The 19,533-nt window shown below is 38.9% G+C and overlaps 1 protein-coding gene across 11 annotated transcripts in view; it reads right to left on the bottom strand.

The window, feature by feature from the left end:
* The window catches only part of LOC148162094 (lysine-specific demethylase 6A-like), a 166,154-nt gene that overhangs the window by 111,890 nt on the left and 34,731 nt on the right, over nucleotides 1-19,533 (bottom strand). For all 11 annotated transcript variants that reach the window (XM_088020334.1, XM_088020336.1, XM_088020335.1 and 8 more), the window contains exon 4: nucleotides 14,410-14,459. In XM_088020334.1, coding sequence (XP_087876460.1) covers nucleotides 14,410-14,459 — 50 coding nt within the window. The remainder of the gene's footprint in view (nucleotides 1-14,409; nucleotides 14,460-19,533) is intronic.

The raw sequence follows: 19,533 nt of genomic DNA, 5'->3' as shown, positions 1-19,533 counted from the left end.
ATTTAGGTGTTCAATAAAATGGGGGTAAAGGGACATGCCTGGGTGGCTCAGTTGGTTAAGCCTCTGCCTTCAGTCCACCTCTACCCACCAGGCTCCCTACCTCCCTGCTCAGCAGGGAGCCTGCTTCTTCCTCTCCCTCTGCTCCTCACACTGCTATGCTCTCTCTCACATACGCTCTCTCTCTCTCATGAATAAATAAAATGTATAAATAAGTAAATGTCACAAGACTAGGTGCTACTGAGGATATGAAGCAAAAGAAGCCTTATACACGGTACTAGTGGTAACACAAAATACAAACCATTTGAAGAAAAAAAGTCTGGGTAGATTCTAATAAAGTGTAACTTTATACCTCAGAACTCCCATTCCTAGATACTAACTCAAGGCAACTTAAAACATGTAAAACACAAAAACATGTCGAGAAGTGATCCCAGCATCTTTTTCCTCAACTGATTAAAAGTAAGAGATACGTAGTATATACATTACATATCCTGTTCTAAACTTATTACACAGATGGGGAACTAGCATATTATTTTCTTAAAAGTTCAGTATAATAACTTAAAATGAATACTGAAATACATGGAGCAAGGAGTCTCAATCATGAGAAATTTGTCTCTCAGTAACATTACATAACATAAATTTTTACTATCACAGCTAATAAAGGGAGGGTGCTACTAGAATTTAAATGGCAGGGGCACATATTCTGCTATACATCTGTGTGGCAAAGACATCCACAAACACAGAATTAACTGCCCAAATGTTAACAATAACCTGGCTAAAATATCCTAATTTGAATAGTATTATTAAAGAAAACAAATGAGCAAATACAGCTGAGTTAATGAAGAAAAAAAGCAACAGTAAAAACTTTGAGATTTACACAAAAAAAGGAAGAATAAACTAAAAAATGTAAGAAGGAAAAAAGTAAAATAACTTGGGTGGAAGTTGCAAAAACAACTTAATAATTTATATTAGGGGCAGCTGGGTGGCTCAGTTGGTTAGGCGACTGCCTTTGGCTCAGGTCATGATCTCAGGATCCTGGGATCGAGCCCCGCATCCGGCTCCTGGCTCAGCAGGAAGCCTGCTTCTCCCTCTCCCACTCCCCTGATTGTGTTCCCTCTCTCGCTGTCTCTCTCTCTGTCAAATAAATAAATAAAATCTTTAAAAAAATTTTTATATTAAATGAAAATGGATTAAAATTTTCTATCAAAATAGGACTTCAACTACCTCCATTCTGACCTCAGTGTGTACTCACTTAAGTTCTTTCCAGCTTATCTCTTAACTCAGGCAAAAGACGCTGAGGACAAAGCATTCCCTGATGGGAACCAAAACTACCCCTCAAGCCATAAGACTGCCCTGAGCTAGCAAGAACCCGGGACTGACCCCAAGACAAATGATGGATCGACCTGACCTTTACTGGCCACCTACATATACCTACCCACTTTTATCCCACAATCTCCTTCTATAAACTTAGAACTCTTCTCAGCACTTTGGAGGCAGTTTTTGAGACCTTAGTCCACTGTCTTCCTGGTGTTGGCCTCAGTGAAATAAACTCCTTTCTTGTTTCACCACCAGTCATTCCTCTGCCTTTGGATTTTGTCAGTGTCGAGTGGCTAAAACTGGGCTGGTTGTTTGGGACCCCTGAAGACATGGCCCCTGTGGCCCAGTTACACAGTTGAAACCCAGAGATCAGAGCACCTGGATGGCTCAGTTAGTTAAGCGTCTGCCTTCACCTCAGGTCATGATCTCAGGGTCTTGGGATTGAGCCCCACATCAGGCTCTCTGCTCAGCAGGGAGTCTGCTTCTCACTCTTACTCTGTGTGCTCTCTCTCAAATAAATAAAATCTTTAAAAAAATAAGAAAAAGCACTGACCAATTTGAAAAAACAAACAAAACCTAGAGATCATCAGATTTAAAAAAACAAACAGGGAGATACCATTTATATGCTGAGAAAAAAAATTTCAAATATAAAAACACATTCAATATTAAAGGGTAGAAAAGACTATATTATGTAAACATTACAGTAAGTTCTTTTCAAGTGCACTACTGAACATTCCCAAAGATAGATATTATGGTTAAGTCAAAAACATATACAAATAAATATAATATTATAAGTGGTAATTCAATGTCCTGTATGACAATGTAATGTGGACTTGCTTCATAAAAAGAATGGTGAACATTATAAAGAGTACAACCAGGCCACCTGGGTGGCTCATTCGTCAAGTGTCTGCCTTTGGCTCAGGGTCATGATCCCAGGGTCCTGGGATCAAACCCCACATCGGGCTTCACGCTCAATGGGGAGCCTGCTTCTCCTTCTCCCTCTGCTCCTCCCCCTGCTTATATTCTGTCTTAAAAAAAAAAAAAAGTATAACTAGTTAAAATATCTTCAAATGTCTTAAGACTATATAGCAAATGCAGAAACCTGTTTAGTGGAAGAAAAACTACTAAACCACAGAAATGTTAGTCTTTGGAGTTTGAACCATGAAATTTTCCCTCTACCTTCTTAGATTATTGTGACAGAAACTTCATCTCAGAAGGGTGTAATCAAGAATACAGGTTCCTTCTGCCCTAGCTCCCAATCAAAGGGATCTTGTATCTTCCAGAGAGGAGTAATAGCTAGCTATATCTTGACGTCACTAAGCTCCACGTGACAGCAGGTGGGTGTGGGGTTAGGAGCACGGATGGCTGACTCTCTTCTTCATACCAAATCACCATGCATGGGACAAAGATTCTAACGTTGGGAACAGGGCATTTAGAAGAGTAGAGCCCCACCATCTGTTACACACCAGCTGGATTCGTAAGATGGTGGCCACACCAGAAGAGGCAAGTTGAGAAGACCTGAGAATGCTGCCAAACACTCCATCAAGCACTATAACTCCTAAAACAAGGGTGCAATGAAAACATTACTTACCATTGTCCGAAGACCCAAATACAAAACTGTGGTTCAGAGATTTTGCCAGAGGAAGAGGGCTTCACTAAGCTACACAAAGCTTTACCAACACAACTGACTTCCTTCACCAATGAATAATGGAGAAATTCAAGAATAGGGGTACTCTCAGGAGTCAATATTGTGATATAAAAAACTTAGATATATAAGATAAACCTTGTGATAATGTTTTATAATAAGAAATATATATTTGGCCTTCATCCCTGTTTCAGGCACATTCCTAAGTGACAAAAGGCATAAGGGTGTCTGTATTATTGAGGTGACTTCTGGATGCCCCTAGGTTACCTAAGAATAGGGCTGATCGTAGGAAAAACCAACCATGTGATAGGAGAGTTGGAACTTTCAGCTCCATCCTTCCAACTTCCAGAGACAGAGAGGGGCTAGAGACTGAGTTCAGTTACCAATGACCAATGATTTAGCCAATCATATCTATTTTATAAAGTCTCCTTAAAATCTAAAGGTAGGGTTCAGCGAGCTTCCTGTTGGTGAATATGTGGAAATACGCAAAAGAGAGGTACATTTAGAGAAAATGGAGTCCCCACATCCATTTTCCACATTTTGCCCAATGCATCTCTTTCAAATGCCTGCTCTTGCCTTACATCCTTATATAATAAATATAAGCACAAGGAGTTATTGGTCCCCAGAAAAAGACAGATAGACATGGCTTTCTTGTCAAAAGTCCTTTTAGGCTGCCAGCCGTATTATGAAAGAAAGAACACCGCCAAACCAGGAGACATCCTACACATATAAGGGACAATAAATCAGTGATATAACTCCCAGTACTGACTCAAAAGTGAAGAGTGACCTGATGCATGTTCTTGAGTTATCTCTGCAGGAGTTAAACACATTTGAGGACTCAGATATCAGACTAACTAGAGTGAGAGAACTGGCAATGCTGACCCTGGCCAGACCTTGTGACTTAGACCTGGAATCTGTTACCCCTAAGATGACTCCTGCCCCATGATGTATTCCCCAAAGTGCAAGCCACTTCATAAATATGTATACACCCTTACCGTAAAACTGCCCCCATTCTGTTCGGGGATACTGCTTTGGAAAAAATCCCCAGGGCTCTCCATCACCTGTTGCAAGTAAAACTCTTCCTTTTCGAATTCTTTGGCTTGGTTCAATCTTTTGGCTTGAGTCTTTTGGGTCAATGCCCACCAAAAGGTGAACCCAGTTTCAGGTAACATGGAAGGAACCTCCAGTCTGACTAGAAGTATCAACCTGGGCTTGCATTTGGAATCTGAAGGTGGCAGGAGGATGATGTTTAGTGGGACTGAGCCTGACGCTATCTTTTAGTTGACTTGCAGGACATCATGCTGGTGTCTGAGAATTATTTGGTTGTGTTGAGAAGAGAATCCATACATTGAAATGAGGAGCAAAATAGGAACCTATAGGTTAGAAAGCTTACCAGATAGACCTACAGAAAGAGTCAACCAGCAAATGCACTCCTGAAATCAGGACAAATCCCAAACAATCACTTCAAAAACTATTACTGCAGGGGCCCCTGGGTGGCTCAGTTGGTAAAGCATCTGCCTTCGGCTCAGGTCATGATCTCAAGGTCCTGGGATCAAGTCCCGCTCCAGGCTCCTTGCTCAGTGGGAGCTTCTCTCTCTCCCTGCTTCTCTCTCTCCCTGCCACTCCCCCTGCTTGTGCTCCCTCTCTCTGTGTCAAATACATAAATAAGATCTTTAAAAAAACAAACAAACAAAAAACGATTACTGGAAAAGAGCCAAACTTTAATTAGAATATTTGTGGAACACTTTATGTCCTGAAGTACTGTAGAAAACTAAAAACCAGGATGCCTGGGTGGCTTAGTCGGCTAAGCATCTGCCCTCAGCTCAGGTCATGATCCCAGGGTCCTGAGATCGAGCCCAACATCTGGCTTCCTGCTCAGTGAGAAGCCTGCTTTTCCCTCTCCCACTCCCCCTGCTTGTGTTCCCTCTCCGTGTCTCTCTCTCTCAAAAAATTAAAATCTTTAAAAAAAAAGATTTTATTTGAAAAAGAGAGAGAGAAAGCACACGAAAGTGCATGAGTCGGGAGGTCAGAGGGAGAGAAAGAAGCAGACTCCCCACTGAGCACCAAACCCCACACAAAGCTTGATCTGAGAACCTTGATATCATGACCTGAGCCAAAATCAACAGTTGGACACTTAACCAAATGAGACATCCAGGTGTCCCAACCATGTGACTGGTTTAACAAATTTAAAATAGCCATTATACACATATTCAATAACTAAAATATATTTCAAAATGTAAATTATGGTGACAATGTCTTACCAAATAAAGAATATCAACACAAAAAATAAAATCATAAAAAAATAATCGAACAGGAGCACCTGTCTGGCTCAGTCAGGGAAGGATGTGACTTTTGACTGGTGGGGATGGTGGTAGTGATGGTACGTCATGAGTTTGAGCCCAAAGTTGGGCGTAGAGTTTACATAATAAAGAGAAGAATCAAATGGAAATTCTGGAGCTAAAAAAATTAACTAAATCAAAAGTTAATTAGAGGGGCCAAAAGTATACTTGAAGTAGGCAAATGAATGTGTGAACTTAAAGATATATGGCAGGGGCACCTGGGTGGCTCAGGCATTAAGCAGCTGCCTTCAGCTCAGGTCATGATCCCAGGAGCCCCGCATCGGACTCTCTGATCCACAGGAAGCCTGCTTCTCCCTCTCCCACTCCCCCTGCTTGTGTTCCCTCTCTCTGTGTCTCTCTCTGTCAAATAAATAAATAAAATCTTTTAAAATAAATAAATAAATAAAGATATATGGCAGAGATTAATCCAAGGAAGAGAGAGAAAAGTCCATGAAGAGAAACGTGATAGGACGTTAAACGCAATAACACGTGTAACAAAAATGCTAGAAGAAAAAAGGGAAAAGAAAAAATATCCAATAATAAATGGCTGAAAACCGTCCCAAGTTTCAGAGAAAACTTTAATTTGCACATCAACGAACTCAACTAATACAAAGCAGGAGAGGAGGGAGGATTCACAGAGACATTAAGGCATGAAATGCTGGGATGCCTGGGTGGCTCAGTCAGTTAAGCATCTGCCTTCCGCTCATGTCATGATTCCAGGGTCCTGGGATTGAGTCCCACATTGAGCTCCCTGCTCAGCGGGGAGTCTGCTTCTCCCTCTGGTGCCCTTCCCCCGCTTGTGCTCCCTCTCCCACTCTCTCTGGCAAATAAATAAAATCTTTAAAAAAAATAAATTTTTAAAAATAATAAAGTAAAAAATGCTGAAAAACGGGGGCCAGGGTGGCTCAGCTGGGTTAAGTACCCAACTCTTGGATTTCAGCTCAGGTCATGGTCTCAGGATCTCGGGATCAGCCCTGAGTCAGGCTCAGCACTCAGCAAGGAGTGTGCTTCCCCCCCATCTCTCTGTCTAAAATAAACAAACAAATCCTTTTTTAAAAGTGCTGAAAAATGGGATGCCGGAGTGGCTCAGTCAGTTAAGCATCTGCCTTCAGCTCGGGTCATGATCCCAGGGTCCTGCGATTGAACCCCCCCATTAGGCTCCCTGCTCAGCTGTGAGCCTGCTTGCTGCCCATGCTTGTGCTTTCTCTCTCTGTCAAATAAATAAAATCTTAAAAAAAATAAGAAAATAGGGGCGCCTGGGTCATGATCTCGGGGTCCTGGGATTGCGACCCGCAGCAGGCTCTGCTCAGTGGAGAATCAGCTTCTCCCTCTCCCACTCCCCCTGCTGTGTTCCCTCCTCTCTCACTGTGTCTCTGTCAAATACATAAAATCTTAAAAAAAAAAAAGAAAATAAAGAAAAATAAAATGTTGAAAAATAAAGACAAGTAGAAGATCTTGAAAGCAAAAGAAAAACAAATAATCATTTACCCTAAAAAGCCAATTAGATTGACAGATGATTTCTCCTCAGATACAGTGATAATGTTCAAACTGCTCAAAGAAAACAGTCAACCAAGAATTCTCTATCCTAGCAAAGCTCTTTCAACAATGGAGGATAAATAAACATTTCCACATTTTTTAAAAGATTTTATTTATTTATTTGATGGAGAGAGAGAGACAGTGAGAGAGGAAACAAAAGTGGGGGAGTGGGAGGAGGAGAAGCAGGCTTCCCGCGGAGCAGAGAGCCTGATGTGGGGCTCAATCCCAGGACCCTGGGATCATGACCTGAGCTGAAGGCAGACGCTTAACGACTGAGCCACCCAGGCGCCCCAACATTTGCAGATTAAAAAAAAATTTTTTTTCACTGCAAACACACCCACCTTTCAATAATTCTAATAAAGCTCTTCAGCCTTACAGCAAGAGCCTTAGTAATTTAAAGTTCCCAACCCCCCCACAAAACCCCACAAGAACAACAATAACAAAGACCAAAAAGTGTTGGTGAAGATAATAAATGCAATTATGGAACACAGCATACATCGTATTTCCTTTCTTTTCTTCTATCCGACTGGAAAACAATTGTTTAAGCAATCTATATATAACTACTGTTAGGCCTAATATATATTGTAATGTAGCTTGTTATTAATTACAAAACAAATGGGGTTAGTGGGAACAAAGATGTACTGGGCTAAAGAAAGACTCCAGGTGGTAAATCAAACATACAAAACAATTATGAGAATCAGAAATAAGAATTTAAAAGGCTAACAGGGGGCGCCTGGGTGGCTCAGTCGTTAAGCATCTGCCTTGGGCTCAGGTCGTGATCCCAGGGTCTTGGGATCAAGCCCCACATCGGGCTCCCTGCTCAGTGGGAAGCCTGCTTCTCCCTCTCCCACTCCCCCTGCTTCTCCCTCTCCACTCCCCCTGCTTGTGTTTCCTCTCTCACTGTGTCTCTCTCTGTCAAATAAATAAATAAAATCTTAAAAAATAAAAAATAAAAAAATAAAAGGCTAACAAAACTATCTTTTTTAAAGTTGACAAATTATATAAACTAATCTTCTAACACTATACTATTACATAATGCGTACAACAATGTAAATGTTGGAGTTGCAACACTTACTGGCATAAAGTTTTTAAGAATAAAAAAAGGGAAACACATACACAGAGGTATATAAGAATAATTTTGTTTCTACATTTCAAGGAATTACTATAACTAAGTAAATTCGTAACTTAACATGTACATGGGTAAGCCCTAAAGCACTACTAATGAAATAATTCAAAAAGATAAAATGAAAAACATCTGAAGAAATTAAAATATATTTGCTTTCTGCAAAAGAAAGCAGTAATGTAAGAATTGAGGTAAAAAAACAGACATATAAAAGTAAAAGACAGATGTATATCCATTAAATGAATGACCAAAAAAACCCTAGGATTAAACAATGAAAATGTGCAAATTATCACACTGGAAGAAATTAAAGATCTAAGTATATACTGCCTTCAGAAGAAATTCTTTACATTCAAAGGCACATATTATAAATAAAAAGATGGACAGCAATATATCATGAAAACAATTATGAAAATTCTGGATTATCTGTACTAATATGAAACTTAATACTTCAAAACAAAAAGAAGTTGCCTGAAATTATCAGGACACTGACAGTATCAATCTCTGTATGCTGTATTTGAAAGTTAAGCTGGCAAATTTTTTAAGTTCTCAAGACAAAAAAAAAAATGGTAGTTTTAGGACATGATAAAGGTAATAGCTAACGCAAGCATGTCAAACATTTTGCAACATAAATTTATCAGATCAACACATTATATACCTTAAACACATATGTATTCTTTAAACTTACACAGTTTTGTCAGTTATATCTTCAAAAAGTTGGAACAAAAGCAAAAAACAATTTATTCAGTAAAAACATACAATAATTATAAACATATATGCTCCTAACAAGAGAGTACCAGAATATACATGAAGCAAAAACTGATCCCCAAAAGTAGGCAATTCATCAATAGTTCAATCTCATATTCAACACAGATAAAACAAAAGATCAATAGGAAAACAGAAAACTTGGGAACATAACTTTCAATCCAGTAAACTTAATAGAGAACACTTAACCCAACAAAACAGAATATATATTCGTCTTGTGTACACGAAACATTCTCCAAGATAAAACTAATCTAATGCCATAAAATAAATCTGAATAAATAAAAAGGAACTGAAAGAGTATAAAGAACTGCTGGCCTTCAAAAATGAGTTTGAATTATGTGGGTCCACTTACCTGGATTTTTTTTGCATAAATACAGTATTGTACTGCTAATGTATTTTCTAAACTCTTATGTCTTTATTAACGTTTTATTTCTGTAGCTTATTTGAAGAATTCAGTATGTAATACAAATAACATACAAAATAAGTGTTAATCAATGGTGTTATTGGTAAGCCTTCAAGTCACCAGTTAGCAGTTAACTTTTTTGGGAAGTCAAAAGTTATACACAGATTTTTTGAATGCATAGTGTTGATGCCTCTAACCCCTTGTTGTTCAAGATTCAACTGTATGTTCTTTGAATAAAATGTAATGAAATTTTAAGATAACCCCAAAAAGGTTGAAATTATACTTCTTAAATAACCAATGAATCAAACAAGGAATCATGATCTAAACAGACTCAAAAGAGGACCAAACTGAACACCTTTTCATGATGAAAAAACACAATTAAATAAAATAAGATCTTCTTACACCCTAATAAAAGATAACTAATAAATAACCCCCATTTAACATCAAACTAGGTGAAAAACAACGTTTTCCTCTTCAAAACAGAAGCAAGACAAAAATGCCTGCTCTCAGCATTTGTACTTAACATTTTATTACAGATTGTAATTGGGACAGTTATGGTAGGGAGGAAAGGGACAGAGGTAAGAACAAAGGGAGGAAACTAGCAAAAGGCATCCAAATTGGAAATTTGGTAAATGTAGTGGTAAAACAATCTACATCTGCAGATGACATGATCTTATACACAGGAAATCCAAAATAAATCACAGTAAGTATTAGAATTGATAAACAAGTTCAGGAAGGTTGAAAATACAAAATCTATATACAATTCTCACACTTAAAATGAATGTTTGAAAATAAAATAAAACTACAGAAACAATTCCATTTATAATAAAATAGTCTATCTGCTGCCTATGAGACAAAATTTAGATTCAACAATATAAGCAGGTTTAAAAAATAAAATGCAAAATGTGGTATTGAAGGTATAAAATATCAATGAAATAAAACTGAGAGTCTAAAACCTACACATACAAGGTTAAGAGACTATTAACAGAGTCAAAACAGGGAAAATTTTTCTTTTGAACAAACAGTACTGTGAGAAAGAGATACCCAAATGCAAAAGAATAAAGTTGGAACTTGACCTCACACCACATACAAAAATTAACTCAAAATGATGAGGGATGTAAAAGAGTAACAATTTTAAAACTCTTAAAAGAAAAAAAACGGGTGGCTGGGTGATAGACATTGGGTAGGGTGTGCTATGGTGAGCGCTGTGAATTGTGCAAGACTGTTGAATCACAGATCTGTACTTCTGAAACAAATAATGCAACATATGTTAAGAAAAAAGAAAAAGAAGAAGATAGCAGGAGGGGAAGAATGAAGGGGAGTAAGTCGGAGGGGGAGACGGACCATGAGAGACGATGGACTCTGAAAAACAAACTGAGGGTTCTAGAGGGGAGGAGGTGGGGGGATGGGTTAGCCTGGTGATGGGTATTAAAGAGGGCACGTACTGAATGGAGCGCTGGGTGTTATGCACAAACAATGAATTATGGAACACTACATCAAAAACTAATGATGTAATGTATGGTGATTAACATAATAAAAAAAAACAATTTTTATGGCTACAGATGCTTAACAGGTATAAGGGACCAAACAGCATGAAGCAACAAAAGGAAAAAAAAATAGGTATACGGTAGGCAAACTTTTGTGCTTTAAGGAGTTCTAACACATATGAAAAGACAACCTAATAGGAGAAAACCTCCATAAATCTATGAGATAAATAACTCTAGCAAATTAATATTAAAGACAAAGAATTATAATTAGACAAAGAATCTGAATACACATTTCTAAAAAAAAAAAAATATGCAAACGGCCAATTAACAGGAAAATGTTCAAACATCATTAGTCTTGAGGGCAATTAAAATAAAAACTTCAGTGGGAGGAGAGCCTGGGTGACTCACTTGGTTGAGCGTCGGACTCTTAGTTTCTGTTCAGGTCATGATCTTGGTGGTGTGGAATCAAGCCCCATGTTCAATGTCCAGCTCTGTGCTCAGAGCGGGGTCGGGCTTGTTCCTCTCCCTCCCTGTGTGCTCGCACGTGCTCGCTCGATCGCTCTTTCTCTCCCTCAGATAAATAAATAAAATCTTAAGAAAAAAACCTCAGTGGGAAACTACTTCACACCCATTAGGATGATAAAAATTTTGAAAAGACACGAGAACCTGGGTGGCTTAGTCCCGATAAGGACTCAGCTTGTGATTTCAGCTCAGGTCATGATGAGCTCTGTGTCAGATGCTGTGCTCAGCAGGCAGTCGGCCTGAGATCAGCTCCCTATCCCTTTCCCCCTGCCCCTCTACCTACTTGTTCGGGATCTCTCTCTAAAACAAATAAATATGTCTTTAAATTAAAAAAAAATTTTTAAAGACATAATCACAAGATTATGGAGGAAGTGGGATCTTCCATACAGAATGTGAGAATGTAACATAGTGCACACAGTATGTAAAACGGCCTTACAGATCATTTAAGAATTTTAATTACTACCTAACCCACTAGACTCTACTCCATTCCAAGAGAAATAAAAACATGCATTCAACAAAACAAGTTCCAAAGTGAACTTTGGATTCATACAGTAGTATGAATCATTATATGCAAAAGATGGGAGACAAACAGTAAATGTCCATCAACAGTTAACAGAATAAAATGAATATCCAAACACAGGAATTTTGCTATTTGTTGTTGTTGTTTTTTTTAAAGATTTTATTTATTCATTTGAGACACAGAGATACAGAGAGAGAGACAGAGAGCATGACCAGGGAGAGAGGCAGAGGGAGAGGGAGAAGCAGGCTCCCCACTGAGCAGGGAGCCCGATGCGGGACTCCATCCCAGGACTCCAGGATCATGACCTGAGCTGAAGGCAGATGCTTAACCATCTGAGCCACCCAGGCACCCCTGGAAATTTTGCTATTTAAAAAAAAAAATGAAGCTGCTTTCCAGGAAAGATGGAGGAGGAGGATCCTAATGCACCTGTCCCACGGATACACCTAGGTAACACCCATATTAGTGTAAGTAACCCAGAAAACAACCCAAAGAGATCAAGAACAAACCCCACAACTAAATGTAGAGCAGAGGCCACAAAGAAGAAGGTAAAGGGAGCTAAACAGACATGGGAACAAGTGCAAGACGGGGAGAGACACAAACACTCACACCAGTGAGCTTAAGCAGGGAAGAACAATCCCCTAACATTTGCCTTTGAAAACAAGAGGGTCTAAATGCATGAGTTCAAGCCAGACTTAAAAACTGAATTTGTAAAGGTCAGCTCACTTGACGAAATTGAGTCCCCTCTGCTAATAAGACAGCAAAACAAAAAGCTCAGGAACATAAAGCATAGAAGCAGCAGTTTGAAAAACACCTGTATGTAAGGGAGGGAGAGTTATTTACTAATCTCAGACCATGTCTGTAGGGACAGAGATTCCTGGGAGACTCCTTTAGAAACAAGGGAGCTGGCAAGCACCATTTCCCTCCTTCTAACCCCCCCTCCCCCGGCATAAACATACGGCCCCCAACAAGAAGAAATTCACTACCTAACTTATAACACTACACTTTGCAGATGCGCCCCCTCCAATATTCTCTTGACAGAGTCCGTCCATGGCACAGGCCACAGGAAGTGTGCAACAAGCCCCACTAGGGGCCAACACCACTCCAGAAAGACTCTTGCCCTGGGGAGAGGGAAAAATAACCACACACCAGACTACTGCAGCCCCAACAGTGGGCTGGGGAAGTCTGACTGCAGCCCCACCCACAAACAAAATCTTCTAAAGAGAGCACCTCGGTGGCTCAGGTCATGATCCCAGTGGGGAGGAGCCTGCTTCTCCCTCTCCCTCTCTCTGCCTGCCACTCCCCCTACTTGTGCTCACTCCTTCTCAGTCAAATAAAAAATTTAAGTACTGGCTATACAAGCTACAGTAGGGACGAACTCTGAAAACTTGTTAAGTGAAAAAGCCAGTTCAAACTAGGCAAATATGTAACAGCAAATTAATTGTTTCCTTAGGGAAAAGGTTATGGAGGAATTAGGGAAGAGAATACAGGGTTTTGTTTTCATATGACGAACATATTCTAAATTTGACTGTGGTGATGTTTACACAACTATGTTAATTAAAAACCACATGGGACACCTGGCTGATTCAATCAGTAGAATACACAACTCCTAATCTGGGGGTTGTATATTCAAGCCCCACATTGGGTGTAGAAATGACTTAACAATAAAATCTTTTTAAAGAAAAACAAAACACTGACTTTTAACATTCAAAAGGATGTATTCTAGGGTAGACTGAATTATATTTCTCTAACACTGTAACCAAAACAGAAATTAGAAACAAATTTAAATAAACATATTAGAATATTTATGGATTAAGAAGACTTCAGTTTTCATTCCTTCTGCTCCATTTTTACTTAAATTAGGGACCAACATTTATTTTGCATACCCTAAAATTTCCCATTCATGACATTGAATTAGTTAGTTAGTTATAGACAACACTGCCAAAACTAATCCTCATGGCAGTTATACCTAAAACAGATTATGGCTTATATCCTATGACAAGATTAATCTATTCTGTGGTATAGAATAATGACGGTTATTGTTGAAAAGCAATCTATTTAGCTTCCTATGCCATACTTGGAAGTATATATGCTATGAAAGATTAACCTCTTAGTTTATCTGGTTCAACTTACATAATACAATGGATAATTTATCCTTACACATAATTCTTTATTTAAATAGACCTTCTAAAATAGTTTTCATTCTCTGCAGAATTCCAATCACAGAGAAAATATAAAAATGAGGAATCCTTCCCTTAGCATGCAGCCTAGCTCACGCATCTTAAAAAAAAAAACGATCCACCATCCTTCATTTATTTCCAGCTCTGGACTTAAAAAGGAACAGGATTTTTTTTAATTTTGTTTGTTATTAAAGCACCACACCTAGTATCTCTTACTAAGAAGATACCACAGGGGGAGCCTGCGTGGCTCAGTCGTTAAGCATCTGCCTTCAGCTTGGGTCATGATCCCAGGGTCCTGGGATCGAGCCCCGCATCGGGCTCCTTGCTCTGCAGGAAGCCTGCTTCTCCCTCTCCCACTCCCCCTGCTTGTATTCCTCTCTCGCTGTGTCTCTCTCTGTCAAATAAATAAATAAAATCTTAAAAAAAAAAAAAGATGCCACAAAAATAGCAATGAGGAAACACGATACTTCAACACAAAATAGCTACAGAAAATAATCTTTCTCTCTCCATGTACTCAGAATTATGATTTTGTATAATTTCTCCCAAAATAAGAAAAAACTGCCATTCCAATGTGTACTAACCTTCCAGTAGTCAGTCTGTAAACTGTAGTATCTCTGATATGCAGATAATGCTGAAAAAGGGAAAATAATTATTAGTGAATTAATGTCCCATTTGAAAATCCACACAATAAAGATTTTTAATAAGCTGCCCCTCTAGCCTGCATCTCAGCACACTGTGATATAAATAGCAAACAATTTAATGTTTATGGGTACCAATAAAATTATCCATGAACACAAGAGAAATAAATAATTTACAGATCACCTACATAAAACCATTATCAAATTTTATCCTTGCACTTAAATGAATGTCGAGTCTTGGCAATTACTTCAACAATTTTGGTTTCCCTCATGGACCAAATCTCATGGTAATTTTCTAAGTCTATTACATATTATAATAAATTTTCTAATTTTTTCCTCAAAAATGCAACTCACTTCCAGAAAAATTAAGCTACATACATACATGTTTCTGTTCAAACTGATGAAATTTATAAGTCTGGAGTTCATGAACAAATGGCTAAGAATTCTTGGGATGTTTTTGGTGCAAAAAAGTGATTTTATAATAGCATAGGGACACAACCCATGGGCACAAAGAGCTGTACTGGGACTGTGAGGAGTGACTGATTATATACTTTTTAATTAGTGGGGGTTAGGGATAGCGTAAGTATATAAGGAATTTGGAAGTCAAACTTTCAGGATCTCAAGGGACTAGCTGCTCTTAAGGTTACTTTTTTCTTTAATAAAATAAAGCACTAAGGCAGCCACAAGTTCCTTGAAGAAGGTCACACTCTGCAGTTTCAGATATCAGTGGGCTGCAAGTTGTAAGGAGATTTAATTTAAGCTTTATGTCTCTTGTCTTTGTTTCCCTCATCAATACAATCAACATTACCTTGAACTACTACTAGCTTCACTTTAATTTCAAAATGGTTATTCCCACGCTCCTTAAATCATCTAAAGGTAGAAAGGGTTTGGGATCACTTGAAGTAGTTCCTGCCAAGCCTAAAAAAAGGCAGGGAAGGTAAAAGGTAAAAGAGATGTCATGTAAACCTATTAGAATTTGTGACAACATTGAAGAAAATTAAAAAGGGGTACCCGGGTGGCTCAGCTGGTTAAACGACTGCCTTTGGCTGGGCTCATGATCCCAGGGTCCTGGGATGGAGCCCCGCCTCCAGCTTTCTGCTCAACAGGGAGTCTGCTTCTCCCTCTGCCTCTGCCTCTCTCACCAGCTTGTATGCTCTCTCAAATAAATAAATAACATCTTCAAAAAAATAAAAATAAAAAAATAAAACAGGAAATTCTGACATTTTCAGTCATATCAGAAAGTCTTTGAATTTATTTCTTAAATTAACTCAGGGAGAACATTTACAGTAAAATAGTTAGGAATAAACATTGCCCCGCAAAGTCAAAGTACAATGAAAGTATCAGCAGTATACCAGAAGAGCAGACTGTACACAGTATAACATGCTAAGGATTTTCATATCTCTAACACTCATTTTTATGAATTTCAGACTTTTTCACACTTGGACTGTAAACATTATCTGAATTCCTTCCATGGGGGGCCTGGGTGGCTCAGTCAGTTGGGCAATGGACTCTTGATTTTGGCTCTTGATTTCAGCTTGGGTCCATGGTCTGAAGGTCATGACATGGAGCTGAAGGCAGAGCCCGCTTCGAGTTCTCCACCCCCACACACACCCTGAACGTCCCTCAAGTGCATGTGCGCTGAGCTCTCTCAAAAACAAATCAAACTGGGCATCTAGGTGGCTCAGTCGTTAAGCGACTGCCTTCGGCTCAGGTCATGATCTCAGGGTCCTGGGATTGAGCCCGTGTTGGTCTGCCTGCTTGGCAGGAAGCCTGCTTCTCCCTCTACCACTGCCCTTGCTTGTGTTCCCTCTCTCGCTGTGTCTCTCTCTGTCAAATAAATAAAATCATTAAAAACAAAACAAAACAAGGGGCGCCTTGGTGGCTCAGTTGTTAAGCCGCTGCCTTAGGCTCAGGTCATGATCCCAGGGTCCTGGGATCAAGCCCCACATCACGCTCCCTGCTCAGTGGGAAGCCTGCTTCTCCCTCTCCCACTCCCCTTGCTTGTGTTCCCTCTCTCACTGTGTCTCTCTCTGTCAAATAAATAAATAAAATCTTTAAAAAAAAAACAAAACCCAAAAAACAAAAACAAAACAAATCAAATTCAATCTTCCACAGACTTCATTATACAAAGTGAGAAGAGACAAAACTTGAGGAAAACTTACTTTTTCTTTCTCCCCCCCTTTTCTTTTAAATTATTTGAGAGAGATAGTGAGAAACAGAGACCACAAGGAGGGGATGGGGTGAGGATGGGCAGAGGAGAAGCAGAATACCCGCTAAGCAGGGAGCTCCACGTGAGACTGGATTCCAGGACCCTGAGATCATGACCTGAGACGAAAGCAGACATTTAACCAACGGAGTCAACCACTCATCCAAACTTGCTTTTTTATAATTATATAAAATATTATCATAAAATTTTAAAAAATCAATTTTTAAATACAAAAAAAATTTTTTTAAAGATTTTATTTATTTATTTATTTGAGAGAGAGAGAATGAGAGAGAGAGAGCACATGAGAGGGGGTAGGGTCAGAGGGAGAAGCAGACTCCCTGCCAAGCAGGGAGCCTGATGCGGGACTCGATCCAGGGACTCCAGGATCATGACCTGAGCCAAAGGCAGTTGCTTAACCAACTGAGCCACCCAGGCGCCCTTTAAATACAAAAATTTAATGCTCTGGAAATACTGGTTTATATAAGAGTCCTTGTCTCATTAATATATTACATTTCATGGGGCACCTGGGTGGCTCAGTCATTAAGCGTCTGCCTTCGGCTCAGGTCATGATCCCAGGCTCCTGGGATCGAGTCCCATGTCGGGCTCCCTGCTCTGCAGGAAGCCTGCTTCTCCCTCTCCCACTCCCCCTGCTTGTGTTCCTGCTCTCTCTCTCTCCCTGTCAAATAAATAAATAAAATCTTTAAAATATATATTTATATATTATATTTCATGTCTAAGAAACAACTAGGTGACTAAAGGATTTTTTTTTAAGGATTTATTTTTGAAACAACTCTGAAGGACCAAAGTCATAATACAATGAGTCACATATTACCAGATAAGACACCGTCCAGAGTGAACTGCCCCAGTAGGAAAGGTCAGGGTAGGAAAACCTTAAGGGAAATACCCAACTGCAGCCCTCTCCAGTCCTCCTACTGTTAAGTGGGGAGAAAGAAAACAGAAAAATTCACTTCACTTTCCAAAGGCACAGGCTCAGTAAAAAGAGGGGAAGCTATTCATAGTCTTGATAACACACTTTGCCTTGCCCCACACTATACCACCACATTACCATTTACAGCAGTTTTTAATTGATACACCAGTCCAGGTATTAGGAAAAAATTATAAGACATACCAATGGAAAAACACACAATCTGAAAAGACAGAACAAGCATCAAAAGGAGTATGGCAGGTATATGGGATTTATCAAACTGTGAACTTACCACTACAATATGATAAAGACAACTAGTACATAAACAGAACAGCATGCAAGAACAGATGGGCAATGGAAGCAGAGAAAACAGAAATGGTAACAAAGGATCAAGAAGAAATGCTAACTTCAAAAACACTGTAACAAGAATAAAGAATACCTCTGATGGGATTATTAGTAGACTGGATACAGCTGGGGAAAGAGATAAAGAATTTATCAACAGAATCCTCAAAAACCAAAAACTGGGGAATAATCGCTGGGAGGGAGGAGGAGATAGTAATGGGATGATAGAATATCCAAGGACTGAGGGGCTACAAAAAGATTTAACAGTGTGTAATTGGACTATCAAAAGGTAAAACAGGGAGAAAGAGAAGAGAAATTATTTGGAGTAATTATGACAGAGAATTTCTCCCAAAATTAATGTCAGACAATAAATCACAAATCCAGGAAGATCAGAGAACACGAGGGAGGAAAAATGTCCAAAGGGAAAAATAAATTTAGGCATATCATTTTTAAACAAGAGAAACTAAAAGAATTTTTAAAAACAATCTGGAAAGAAACTAGAGGGAGAAAAAATACCTTTCCCACAGAAAAACAATGAGAAGAATCATTCAAACTCTCAGAAGTTGGGAATAGAATATTTAAATTGTGGAGGTTGGGGAGGAAGCCAACCTAAAACAAAATTATCACTCAAAAGCAAAGGAGGGGCACGTGGGTGGCTCAGTATCTCAGGGTTATGGGATTTATCTGGGTGGGCTTGGGGCCTGCTTAAGATTCTTTTTTCTTTACCCCCTCTAAATTCCCCCTTGCTTGCACACACATCCATGCTCTCTCTAAAAAAAAAAAAAGTGAAAAAGAAATACTTTCTCAAAGAAGCAAACATGAGGGAAATTGTTGAGAGAAGAGCTGCCTTACAAAAAAAAAAATGTTAAAAAATTCTCTACAAAGAAGAAAATAATAAAAGTCAGAAACACCAAACTACAAGAAGAAACCACAAATGAAAATAAATACACATAAAATTAAAACTTTCACTTTTCTTACTGGCTGATCTAAAAGATAACCGTTCAAAATAATATCAACCTGTATTTTTTATTACGTTTTCTATCTTACATACACTCATGTAAACATACAGATCTTCAACTTAGTTATGTTTAATAAGCCCACTATAAGTTTAAATTATCACAAATTGAAAATCCATTTAATATACCCAACCTGCCATACATAATAGCTTAGCCTATCCTACCTTAAATGTGCTCAGAACACTCACATTAGCCTTTATAAAGTTGAGCAAATCTAGCACAGTGCGTATTTTATAATGAAGTGCTGAGGGGCGATGGGTGGCTCAGTCAGATAAGTGTTCATCCCTAGATCCCAGCTCAGGTCTTGATCTCAGAGTCATGAGCCACTTAAAAAAAAAAAAAAAGATATATAACAAAGTGCTGAATACCTCAAATAATTTACTGAATACCATGATGAAAAACAGATGGTTGTAAAGGTTATATGGGAACAGAAAAGTTGTTAGTATACTGGCTGTTTACCCGCATGGTCTCATGGCTGATTAGAATATTTGGCTTGCTGTGATCACAAGAGACTCACTTTTTAAAAAGCTCCATCCAAACAAGCCACAATAATCCAGGTTTTCCAGCCCTGCTTACAT

The sequence above is a fragment of the Eumetopias jubatus genome, unplaced genomic scaffold (assembly GCF_037043125.1).
Source record: "Eumetopias jubatus isolate StellerSeaLion01/CBP00866 unplaced genomic scaffold, mEumJub1_p1.0 scaffold_23, whole genome shotgun sequence".
NCBI lineage: Eukaryota > Metazoa > Chordata > Mammalia > Carnivora > Otariidae > Eumetopias > Eumetopias jubatus.
The sequence above is the reverse complement of the archived record's forward strand: the minus strand, read 5'-3'. Positions and strand labels throughout refer to the sequence as shown.